Source organism: Morone saxatilis, unplaced genomic scaffold (assembly GCF_004916995.1).
Source record: "Morone saxatilis isolate NCDOM2014 unplaced genomic scaffold, NCSU_SB_2.0 Contig1, whole genome shotgun sequence".
Lineage (NCBI taxonomy): Eukaryota > Metazoa > Chordata > Actinopteri > Moronidae > Morone > Morone saxatilis.
Window position 1 is genome coordinate 19,466,748 of NW_023339651.1, and position 13,010 is coordinate 19,479,757.

At 41.1% G+C, this 13,010-nt stretch overlaps 1 protein-coding gene across 1 annotated transcript in view; it reads right to left on the reverse strand.

Moving 5' to 3' along the window:
- The window catches only part of dnah9 (dynein, axonemal, heavy chain 9), a 133,749-nt gene that overhangs the window by 6,079 nt on the left and 114,660 nt on the right, over positions 1 to 13,010 (reverse strand). The window contains 5 exon segments of the mRNA XM_035670173.1: positions 2,301 to 2,359; positions 5,953 to 6,144; positions 9,420 to 9,611; positions 9,765 to 9,956; positions 11,746 to 11,973. Coding sequence (XP_035526066.1) covers positions 2,301 to 2,359; positions 5,953 to 6,144; positions 9,420 to 9,611; positions 9,765 to 9,956; positions 11,746 to 11,973 — 863 coding nt within the window.

Genomic DNA, 13,010 nt, shown 5'->3' on the forward strand with positions numbered 1-13,010 from the left:
GTGTTTTTTCAGTGTTTTGAACAATGGATGCGTGATGTTATACTGTGTTGACACTAAATGAACTAAACTGTTCAGTCTCCTTGCTGGTTGTTCTGACACTTCACAATCCTTACAGTTTTACTCTTCGGCATTTAACAACAGGGGCGGGACTGTTCAATTATCTTCTTAAATCATTAGATAATTCAACATGCAACAAACTAGTTGGATATAAAAAACTTTTGTCGAGGGCAGCCCCCCCTACTCAGAAGAGTATAATAAAAATTGCTACATATTATATCTCTTCGCAGCTATGGTTGCATGTTCATAACATCAGGGGGAAAATGTTTAGGGCCATGCGCGACAAATGGTTGGGTACGAACACAAATCCATGATGCAATTTAAGCACACTGTTTTCTTGTTGACAGGGACATCATCTGTGTATCAGACGCTGGTGTTCAAGCATCCTGGCACAAAACACGTGTTGGTTGTCCTGTTGCTGGTTGACATGAACAAATAAAGCAGGAGTTGCTGGAGGAGCTTTTAATGAATGTCTGGAAATAAATTTGGGCAGGTTTCCTATTTCATGTACTGAGGGGATGTTGCAATTATGCTTGAACAGGTAAAAGTAGAGGAATGCTGGACTGTAAATTAGTCGGGGGGGCAGAAACATGGACTCGGATGAATGCAATGTTGAGGCGTGGAGTGTAATAGCGTAGAAACTGTTTGGGACTCGATGACGTGTTGTGTGTTTACAGCTACCACTGCCCCCAAATGGCGAAAACTAATAAATCAATGCAGCTTCAAATACTTCACTCCCTTGAAAACGGCTTGAAATGAATTTGTATATGTAATCGAGACTTTTTGTTATACTACTGAATCAGTAAACCAAGCCTTGGTTGATGAGAAGTAAACTTTTTCCCCTTTCCTGGGATGAAAAACAAAACAACAAAAAAACTTCTCCTGAGGTGAAAGAAAGTGTTTTGATGGACAGTAGGGCAGGGCATGATTGAATTCCAATCAGGGAATGATTATGGATAGACAGAGAGGAGACATGAGAAGAGAGTGTGAAGTGGGCGTCAGCAGAGAGGAGCGGACGCTCGCTGAGAGGGAATTATGACAACTGGGCGAGAGCGGGAAGTTATATTTAGTGGTTTCGCAAATTGACGGCATGGAGTTGGGCATGATTTCTGAGTGAAAGTGATGAGAAGTGTGTGATTGCGGTACGAGATGTAGGTGACAGAGGTTGGCTCTTGTAATGTTAGTTTAATACCTGTGAAGTGTGTTTATAGATAGTTCTGAATCGCTTGTATGCCAGCTATCGGATCTATTATAATGCAGAATGTAAGAAGACACTCATTAGATAAAGCGTGTAGCGAGAAGAAAATAAATTGGACATGTCGAGGTAATTCAGGGTCTCGCTCCTCTATGAAATTTTATTGAATGTTGTAGATGCATATATCATTCTAATTTTGGCTCGTTGACATGATAATTTTCATCTGACATGCTGTCTTATATCTGCAGAACTGTTTCTAATTGGTTGATAATGCTTGTCCTTTTTTGACTGCTGATTACCAATATTGATGATCTTATTTAGTTGTCTGTTAGTTGCTGTCTTGGCGTCACTAATAGTATTGAGGGGATCTGGGTGTTATATAACTGTAATGGTTATTAAGGTGCTCGGAGGACCGGATATCACTAATAGAAGTGTGGCGATCAGTATGTATCTAGCCAGATTAAATTATATTCGGAAACGCATATCTATGTGTTTGAGTGAATGTTAAATTCATAATAAGTGTCATTGATTCTCTTAGAGAAGAAATGTGGCTTGAATGTATTTGGCCTAGCATTGAGCGCAGGTATCACTGCTGTGTTTTTGTTGAATACTTGGTGATGTTAAAATATAATTTGTTGTAATTAACTTGGCTTTTTAGTGTGCTTTTTTGGTTGTTTATTATTGTCAGAGTGAATAGAATAGTGAGGAGAGGTTCTGTGTGGTATGAGGAGAAAAGAGAGAGGGGATGGACTTTGTTTTCTTTTAGTTGCGACATGATATTCTTGATTGGGATGAAGTCAAATTGCTCAATTCACTCTGTGTAATTAAAGAACCAGTGTGTAGATTTTAGTTGCACCTAGCGGTGAAGTTGCAGATTGCAAACAACAGAATATCGCTCCCCTTTCAAGTGTATAGGAGAAACTATGGTGGTGAAAGGCCCTACTAGGAGCAGTGTTTGGTCTATAAAAAAAAACTATAAAAACATGGCGGTTTACCGTGGCGAACTCCAGAGAAAAGGACCCACTCCTGCTGTAGATAAACATTATACACTAATGAAATATACCTATGAATATTATATTCTTCTTCTGCCAATAGCTCCTCCTGAATGTTACACACTGGACCTTTAAAGCAAAATGGATCTTTTGAGAGCAAGTTTTAGAGCAGTGGTGAGCTTGGACTTTAACACAAGTTGATATTAACTCTGTTGCTATATAAGAGGCGCAAACTGGGCCTAAACCTAAGCAAATGTTGTCAAAATTGAACGTTATCACTAGTAATTTAGACTGTTTTCACCCTGAACAAAATGCAATCATGAGAATTAATAGTGTTTTGAGAACCCCCTCGTAATTCACAAGCATAAAAGTAACCAAGCCGTTATTTTTTTTTATAAAAGAGCTTTTAGAGGAGAAATCACTCTGGTGGTAAAAGGCCTGTAACATAACTCACATTTATTCTGCATGTTTCAAGCAACAATAGGCATACATTTTTTAACAAAACCAACACAGACAACCAAGACCCTTATTTATGATATTAAAACAGTGACTGTTAGCCCAGGTTGTTGCAGCACTCAACTTGTAACATCATGAGTTCACTTCCCATATGAGTAATCTGAAATGTTTTTGTATCATTGGTTCTAAAAACTTAATAATGTGTAAGAGACTTCAATTTTTTGGTTTGTACAAGTAACATAGCTGCCTACATATGGTGGAAATACTGTTTAAATAACTAGCTGTCTGCTCCTGCTGTTCACCCTTACAGATTTGTGGGGGTCTCGAATTATATATCGGTGACATTTAAGGACAATAAAATGTGGAAATGTTTCTTACTATGACGCTACAGCAATTAGCTACAATTGTTAATTGTCTTTATTTTAAACTCCAACCAACTTGGAGAGAGTTGAACTGGAAAAGTATGGTCAGATACTTTGTAACACCAGCACTTAAACAGTTAACAGGTTGACAGACAGCATGCTGGAGGGGCTGTGGGTCTGTGAAAGGAAACCACTATCATGTGTTTTGGGAGTGTTTTGGGAAGGTTCTGGGATTCACAGGTACTGGGAGACAATCAGAGAAAGGAAAAACTGACTTTTGTTTACAGGTCTTGTACTTTGGTAAGATGCCACCACAGCTTCTTGGCTTTCCTTAATGCTGATTGTCAGTGAGAAAGCCATTACAAAAAACTAAATATGTCAAAGACCAACCACTTAAGAAGACTGGTGCAATGTGATGCATGACATATTTGTAATGGAAAGATTAACATTTGCTTTGAGACTGAAGACAGATATTTGATAAACATTGGAAAGGATGGATCTTGCTTTATGAAACAGCCCTCTGGTCACTGCACTGTAGGGATGCAACGATACACTGAACTCATGATTTGATACATCTCAGGATACTGGGTTCAAGATGTGAGTTCCTCATGTTTTTCTTTTCTTTACAAAAAGAGATTGAAGACAAAAAAAAATTCCCGAACATAACGTAGGACTTTAGACAAGCAAAGCCAAAAATAGAAAGCACCCTCTACTGTTTACATAGAGTATGTCAATTAATTTTTCAACTCACCCATTTGAATCTTCACTCATTTGTATCGCTATTTAACTGTCTTGCAATATTTCTTTACATTCCTACTGCTCTTACTGCATACTTATGTAGGCCTCCATCCAAACAAAGATGGCTGTAAGTCGCTACCTGGACAGGAAGAGTTGCAACTTCAGAAACAGGTTAAAAATCTCTTCCACTGTGCAGCAGACAAAATACTTTGTCATTCATGGGTCAGAACAGCTGTTTGTGTTGTAAAAAGACCTTCTGGGTTATAGTATTTATCTTTCAGAGAAACAGATGATTCCCACTGTGACTGGAATTTAATGCTACTGCACTAGAGGCTCAAACGGGGCGTAAAGCTATGGAAATGTCGTAAAAATTTAACTTTATCACAAATAATTTACGCTTTTTTGCACTGTACAAAATGCAATCATTAGGATTAATAGTGTTTTTGAGAACCACCTCATCATTCACAAGCATAAAACTAACCAACCCCTTATTCAAAAAAGAAGAGATTTTGTTTGTTTGATGATTATAAAATTTAAAAAAGGCCTGTAACATAACTCACATTTTGCTGCTTGTTTCAAGCAACAATAGGCATAAATGACTTTTTTACAAAGCCAACACTCAGACAACCAAGACCCTTATTTATGATATTAAAAAAATGACACTCGCTCCATTGAGAGTGCGCAAGACTGCACTCTCTCTGACAGAATATTTGTTTGAGCTTTTACACTCAAATAAGTTTTATTTCAGAGCAGTACTGAACCAGAAAATGCACCAGAAAATGCCATCCCTGTAAGAATCACCCTGGGTGCTGCCAGAGGCCCCAAACAGTTGGTCTGCAATTTATTTTCAATTCAGTGTGCAGCAGCTACAGAAAATGTCACCTGTTGTCATCATACATTTAAGATTTGGCGCTCCGGCCCAGAGTTTAGTGAGATAGTTGACTTTGTGAAAGGTCTTGGTTTACATATCTGCACAGGATATCTCCCAGTGTATGAGGGCTTGGCTTTTCAAGACAGAATATCATATCAGAATCAAGTTCAAATACCAGCTTTTTACCCCCTTAAACTCACTGGCCTGCTAGTGGGCCTGTCATCACAATTTTATACTGTGCAGCCAAAAAGTGTTCAAACCCACGGGACTTGATCCTAAATTCAGATTGAGACCCCAAAGTTTCCTAAGGTACCAAATATGTAAAACTGAATATTGGGGAAATGTGTATAAAATTATGCTAAGGACAGCTGGGGAGTTTCTAGTTAAGGGAATGGTGCAGCCATAGAAAACATGGAGTGTTGGGCATGAATATCACACTCATACATTTTATACAACATTATTTGTTGTTTTGTTTATGTAAAAAGGTAAAATAAACAGTTCTTCTTATCTAAAACCACATGTATGTCTCTGACCGCAGTATTTCTAAAACCTGACCCTGATCATATAATGCAACGTGGAGCTGGAAGAAGCCGAGGCTATATATGTGAGACTGTGTGGAATAATATTAAAATTGAAATCTTAAAGTTGCAAAGGGAATAAAAGGGGAAGGTTTTAAGGGTTAAATTGTCAAATTGTCAAATTGTCAATTGCTTTTGGGACTCTTTGGGTCCTCTTTAAAGTCCTGAGGGAAATAAGGGTCAAACTAACCAGACAAATCCAATGAATTTTGATAGAGCACCCTCTGCCCACACAATGGTTTGTGAAGATTTCTGAATAAGTTACGTCTTAACTTAAAGTATAATCAAGATTTGTTTCTGTCATGGTCTAAATAAAGCTTCTGAAACTGCAGTCAGATCCTAGTACAGTAAGAAGACAATAAATCTGAAAGTAATCAAACATCTGAGATCTGGAATCTGAGAATAACTTAATTGAACCTTGGATTGCTGGTTGGATAAAACAAGACATCTGAATGCATCACATGTGGCTGTGGAAAAATTACAATGGGAATGTTTCACTATTTTCTGACATAACAGGAAAAATGAGGAATTTATTTATTTAGTGTAGCAGAGCCTTTCCAGTTCACAATAGCAGCACCCTGACTGTCTGACCTGAAACCTTAATTAATATCATTGGGAACACCTGTGTTTACCCTATTATTTAATTTCAAAGTGGCTGCTGTGAATAGGTCCATCTCTAGTCTCTATGGATTCTTGTTTCCATTCTCTAAGTCGTCTTCTTTACCTTTTCCTCACGTGTCGTCCCGCCGCCCTCTCCGGCTCCTCCGTCCCTGGGCTGCATCTCCAGCACCGTGCGGAAAAGCTTCTCAGAGGTTTGTGTGAGGAAGCCGATCTCAGCGTTGGGGTGAAGGCCGTACAGGTAGGGCGACTCAGCAGGTAGGGTGTTGTCAATGTACTGGAGCAGAAAGAAATCCATGTGAGAACTAAGAATCCTAAACCGGATTTATTGATTTCTGTTAGAATTTTTTTTTTATTCTATGAAGACTGTCTGAAATAGATGGTTAGAACTGTGTTTATGAACTGAACAGGACAATATTTCATTTACTAACCCTAATTTACCCCTGGATTATTTTACATTAACAGCATAAGGATTGGCAACTGCAATTACTTCTTGACAGAAAAGTACCAAAGTCTTTTTTTTCCCTTTCAGGTGTTTCTTCTAAAGTACTGCTGACAAAGGACAAGAATGGAACCATATAAATGGTGAGATATTTCTGGGTGAGATTCAAACACTCAGGATCAATTGACAGACTGTTAATGACCATAACAAGGGGAAGGAAATGTCGCATTTTCCATCTGCTTGTCCATAATGAATATCAATATGCTTTTAAGTTAGTGCAGATGAAAGTGGAAGCTCAACTGAGAAAGGCTTTGCTTTTTGTGGGGCACTTACATTAAATAAAAAGCTCCTCTAATCATAATGTCCTGATGAAAGTTTTGATGGAAAATATATTGGCCTTTAATACAGAAACACTTTGTAGTCAGCTTGTTTGATCTCCTCCGTACTTGCTGGCTACCTTTTGCTGATTGCATACACCTGTATATTGTTGAAAGAGGAGTAAAACTGCTGAGTCATCTTCCTTCTTTGTGCCTATCCCACCCCTTTCCTCTCCTAAATATACTGTTTGCTCCAGATGGTTGTGAGGGAAGCGACTGCTTAACAGAGCCGCGGGGACCCCACAGGCCTTTACAGCCCCTGTTCTTCGGCCAGATCTCAGCCGCTCAGCCCTCAGCTTGGCTGTGTGGTGACAGCCAAATGTAAAACGCTCCAGCCGCTTCCCACCGGAGCCGCTGTGACAGCCAGGATGTGCCCGCTGAGCAGCACCCAGGCTAAGGAAAAAAATTAAATAGAAGTCGGACTCCCCACCCCCCTCGCGCCTCTCTGGGGACCTCATGGGGGGAATCTGGACTTGTCTACAAGAACACATTTTCTGAACTGCTGTTATTCATATAAATGTTGGCAGTTGTCAGTTTTTCTTAAGGGACACCAGTGAAGTTGCTTCCTGCTGTCACAAAATGCAGCTATAAAAAAAAATCCACCCCAAAAAACAACTACTTCAAGTTCCAAACTGAAAGGAGCACAGTATTCTTGCCCTTGCTCATTTATTCATTCCTGAGAACAGATACATATGTGAGCTTTTATAGTGCGCTGCAGCATTTGGCACAAACAACCTACCTCATTTTGGATTTCACCCCGTCAATCAAGGTTTGTGTTAAATGATAAATAATGTACAACAGACAAGGTGAGGCAGTAACCTGATGGTGTCTGGAGCTGTCAGGACTTGTGTATGAAGAGCTCAAAAGCAAAGTTAGCTCAGTCAAGTCAACATTATTAATGCTGATATATACAGGGATGAAGCTAGTGTATGCTGTCTCTTCTAAGCTTTTTAAATGTTTAACTAGCAGGGCACCATGGTGGCTCAAGCCCCAGGGTTCAAGCTCAGCCCAGTCACACCAAAACGTTGTAAAGCTAAACTCATCCGTGCATCTCATGAAAATGGTGGTGTTGGACACTTGGTGACAAATTTGAACTGAATTCTGAGTAGACTGGCAAAAGGAAATGCGAATGAATGCTTGTTTCTAAACACTACTATTAAGTGATTATTAGGAGTTTGTTTACAAGATAAGCAGTGGGCGGCTCTAATTGTTCAGTCGGAAAATCAGGAGAAGACAGCGCAACAAGATGACGTAATTAAAAGAGCGCCAGTGGATGCTCAAACGGTGAAAAACAATCCAGAAAACAGGAGGGAAATATGACATTTCGTGTTACATGTATTTATGTGAGGAAGGTTCCATCCGCTTGCATTTTGCACTGATTGTGTTGATTCTATTGGTATGAACTGATTCGGTCTAATATTGTTCCTGTATTCGTGGATCCAAGGACGCAAAGCTTAAGATGAATGAAGGATGTTGTTCTTTTTCTGGCCACATGGGGACAAACAAACTCTTAAAACATCTGGCATATTTTCGTGTTACAAGATTTTAGCACACAGTTGCCTATTTACACATCAAGCAGACATGAGCAAGTTTAGCTGTTATATAAAGAGGTTGTGTTTTTGGCTAAATTACTCCAATATTCTCCCTCCTTTTAGCTCTCCACCCCTGAGAAAAATATGCTCACCAGACACCAGCTAGTTGCTAACTGCCGTTTGTTGTTGTAGGTAGTGTAGAGTGGGTTTATCAGAGATGAATTATCACTGAAAATAGGTGCCAGGTGCGACCCTGAACTAAAACATGTAAGTTACAGGCTGTTAAAACCAAAAAAATTAGCTGAAAGGTGTTAAAACACCTTAAAACTGAGGTAAAACAGTATAGTTGGCTGATAATTCTCTGTAGTCCTTTCACATTGCACTTAGTTCTTTAACACATTCTTAATATAAAACTATTGATTAGTGCAGCTTTAAATACTGCTGAATTCTTAGTGTTTATCTAGATAAATTGCTGTTTATCCTAAGGCACGCTGAGATAGGTTAACTCACCTTAAGTTTATTCAACAGATGCATAAAAGTACAAAGCTGCCAACACAAAATCTATTCTTTACACCAGTTTGTTGTGCGTGTGTATAAATAAATATTTTTTGTGTGTATCGTGACTCATCTAGTTCTGCTTATTTTGACTTTCATGCCTTTCAGCTCTCCCTGTTAGACGACTTCTTAATCTCAGTTTGCTAACATTCAAGTTTGCCATTTAGACTTGCTGGCAAAATCTTTCCACCCACAGAGCAGCTCCACCTCGGAGAAATATTTATATAACTCAAACTACAATCTGTTATGTCCCAGGGACCCATATGGGAAGAGTTTTATTGTTATTGATTTAGCATTGAATTGTAGAACTCCAAACTGTACACAGGGAATAGTGATGGTAAAAAAAACCTTTTAATTATAGTGATTCAATTTTAGTGATATTAAACCATCATTAATTTGCTGGAGGCCACATATAAGCCCCTTGGGGACCTCTGGTGGCCCTAAGAAAACACGTAAAGGGCCATTGCTGAAGTCATAGTATTTTCTTGCACTGTAATTATGAGTTGCACTGTATTCTTTGCCTGAATTTACCCTTTTACCATGCTTTCTTTTTCTCTGTTCTGCCGTATCCTTTCCTTTGCTGTAATGACTTTTGTCTACTTTTCGTGTAATGGCCTGATCTGAGTCACTGTCCTGTCCGCCTCACCTGGTGGTAGCTGTTGTAGTCCATGTTTCCAGGCAAGGGGAAGCCATGTGCTAGGTACAGCTCTCCCTCCATCATCTCTGGCTTGATGTACTCCTCCAGGTAGGTCCGGCACAGACGGCGGTCCCAGTCATCCGTGATGTGACCTCCGTACATGATCTCACCGAACAAGTAGCGCAGGTCATCAAACGGCACCTGTGATTCAGAGACGGAGGGGATGTTGCTGTGCTGGAAGGCTGCCTGCGGTGTTTAGCTGAGGTCACATGTGTTTAGATTTCCAATTAAGATTACACATTGGTCTTTGTGTGCCTCTGCGCAGGAATAAAAGAAAAACAGAAACACATATACCTTAGGATTGGCCTCCAGGTAGTTGTAGAGGACATTGATAGAAATGGTGAGGTCTCCTGTGTTAAAGGGGTACGATCTGTTCCAGCCCTGAGGACCAAACTTCCTCCTCTCTGCAACCACCGCATGGAAGTAGCACAGGGCAAACCAAATGCTCTTAAACTCATTCTCCCGTGCGCACATTTCCAGCGTGTCCTGGAAAACAAAATTTAAACAAAGAACACATTTAAAAGACACACACACACGCCTTATGAACTGCACAGCTGCATTAAAAGAGCCACGGCTGTGTGTTACAGGTAAAAAGTTGTGACAGGCAGCCCTGTGATCTGTTTTATTTTGTCAAGTCCCCAGCAATGCTGCACACTAACAGACACACAATGAGATGACTAGATAGCAATAGACCCGCCGATGAGATTCCCTTTTAATTGTCACAACTTGTCAGGCGCTTTCAGCCTCCAACTGTCTCCTGGGCTCATTATTTCAGACAGGCAAATAAAAAACTGGACGTAAATGGCATTGTAATCTCTGGGGGGGAGAGACAGTTAAATAAGCATGCCAATAACCCCTATGGAAACAGGAAGGCTAAATTCTCTTTATTCTAGTATGTGTCATGGTGAGTGCAGCAGTGAAGGCCCTTTCACTTCCCCTGGTGCAGTGCCCTGGGGAGCTGACTCCTACGATGCACATACACACAAGTACAGTGACTACCACACACACATACACACCCCCTTTCGGAGATTTAGTTAATATTCTGCACGGTACTCCTCTGCTCAACACAGCTGAAAGAGATGCATAGCCTCCCTATTCATGACCTGTGGACTGAAGAGAAACGACATGCAGTCAGATCGCAGAGAGAAAGACACATAAACACACACACACACACACACTGACACCTCAATAGCTCTGAACAGACAGAAGACCAAGATTAGCGGCAGGGTAAACAAGCATGAATAAAATGTAAAATTTGAAAGATAAAATGAATCGATCAGTTTCAGCAAACAGGGAAGTGCAAATCCATAACAGCTTATTTCTCAACAGTACTAAACAAGTGTTATCTCGGTAAAAACCTAAACCATTTTGCCAGACGTTAACTTCAGCCCACCCAGACTCCATCTCACAGGCTTCCGGGGATGGAAATAGGCAACGGAGCAGTACGCATCTCCCAGTGAAAAGGTCAAGAGGAAAGAAACTGTCATTTCTCTGGCTTAGCGCTGGCTTTAGCCACGCGGGTGGGCTATTACAGAGAGTTAGCCCAATATTGATTAGCTTTCACTGAGTACACATGACTGGAATATTCCCTCCATTGTTACCTCAGAGGACCTCTCTGTGGCTCTGCAGAAGGCAGGGCTCACAAGCACGTTGCACTTATCTGGCAGATAGACATCGCAAGCTAAGGATCGTGGAAATGGACTGGGAGGAAGCCGAGCACTCTGGTGCGGGGGAATATGCATTGGCAGCGAAGCACTGAGGTAATAGTGAGGCTTAGATAGAGAGGAGAACTGATAAGGTAAAGAAAAGCTGGGAGAGGCCAGTGCAGAGCACCAATCCATTCTAACTATAGGGGCTGTATAACGACCAAAGATCATGATATTGTCTGGCCACGCTCCGATAACGAACACAAAAAGTAGGAAATTGACTTTGTTGTGATCTCTGTCCTTGCGTAATTCCACTGTCTCCCTGCAGAATGTAACCACACAAACTTTTAACGTTAGCATGTGCTACGTTCACATCTGTCCTCCATGGGTCAGAGGCAATTTCAGGGTGAGCAAAAGGTGACTCCCACCATCTGCTAGCTCCTACATTTCTGCAAATTGGCAATTTGATGAGAAATCTGGAGTGAAAATTGGCATGTGTTGTCTCTACTGCCACTCATGGCAGACACGAAAATGAGTCACTCAAAGCAGCCATGCCCTTAATTATGCATAACTGTAAGCCTTAATAGAATTGAAATGAGTAAGATACATACCCCCCCCCCCCAAATTACCTGGTTGAAGTTGTCCAGGGCCTTGTGCAGGTTGGCATGCATGCCAGTAGGCGGTTCATTGGTGATCTTGATGGAGTTCTCCAGGATGCCCTGCGGGATGATGTGGCCCTCGCGGCTGGAGGACGGCTCTGCACTGACAAACACCCTGAAGTTCTCGTGGCTTCCCTCTGCATGCTGTTCCAGAAGTTTCTCCAAAGTACCCAGCCAGCGAGCCACCAAGTGGATATTCTACAGGGAAAACAGGAGCAGCAAGTATGGGGTTAAGGAGGAGAATGGCATGTTATTGGTTGGGGACAAGTTGTTAGGCAAAATTAATTCTCCCCTGCGAGGATAGAGAGCCTAATCTACACCCAGATAATGTTTTCTGTTGGATATCTGTGAAGGGCTGGGCTTTAATGGATAACACATAATAGCTTAATAAGGTACTTGATGCTGGAATTGACTGTATAATTTATGTTTGTAATGACAACTAGCAAAAAGGAGAAATTAAAATGTTGCATATTCTCCTCTCTTCCCTGTGACTTTGATGTGGCACCAAATTAAATGGTACATAGCACTTGGAACCCATTTCCAGGTTGCTGACATTAACCGACCGTTCTCCGGCATAACTTCTGCCTGACTTTTCTGCATATTCATCTCTCGGCGCGGCGCAGGCAGTGGAGCCGACTTGTACTATCACACAAGCATGGATGAGCTCAATTTTCCATCTCAGCCGTCCTGACACTTACAGGATATCCTGTGAATGATAAGGACTCAGCCAAGCCCCCCCACGTCTCACCATGCCGCGCTGCCCATTCCCTAAATCTAATTACAGCACTAATAACTCCAGTCATTAATTCATAAGCCTCTTTACTTTCTCATTTCCCTTTGCTCTCCATATTTAATCTTGCATGTGATGGCTGAAGTTAGCCTTCTTTCCGAGCGACGGGACATGACGGGAAGCGGAACGTCAATTTTTGGGAGAGTCGTTGAAAAACAAAAGAGGGGAGAAAAGTTCCACGTTCTGTGGGAGAAAAGTCCAGGAGGAGCTTGAAGCTGAGAGGGGGATAAGTTAGTTTGCCTCTCAGTGCCTTAGAGAATAATGAATGGTATACAAATTAAAAGTCTAAATTCAAGCGCTTTTTCATCAAGCCAGAGTACAGCCCTTCCTCTTGGCATGTAAATAGTTTGGCAATAAAGGGAGCCAACAGAAGAAGTGAGAGAGTGCCTCAGAACTTGTCACTGTAATGAAACCATTCATCCTCTAGCTGCAGGGGGGGGGGGGG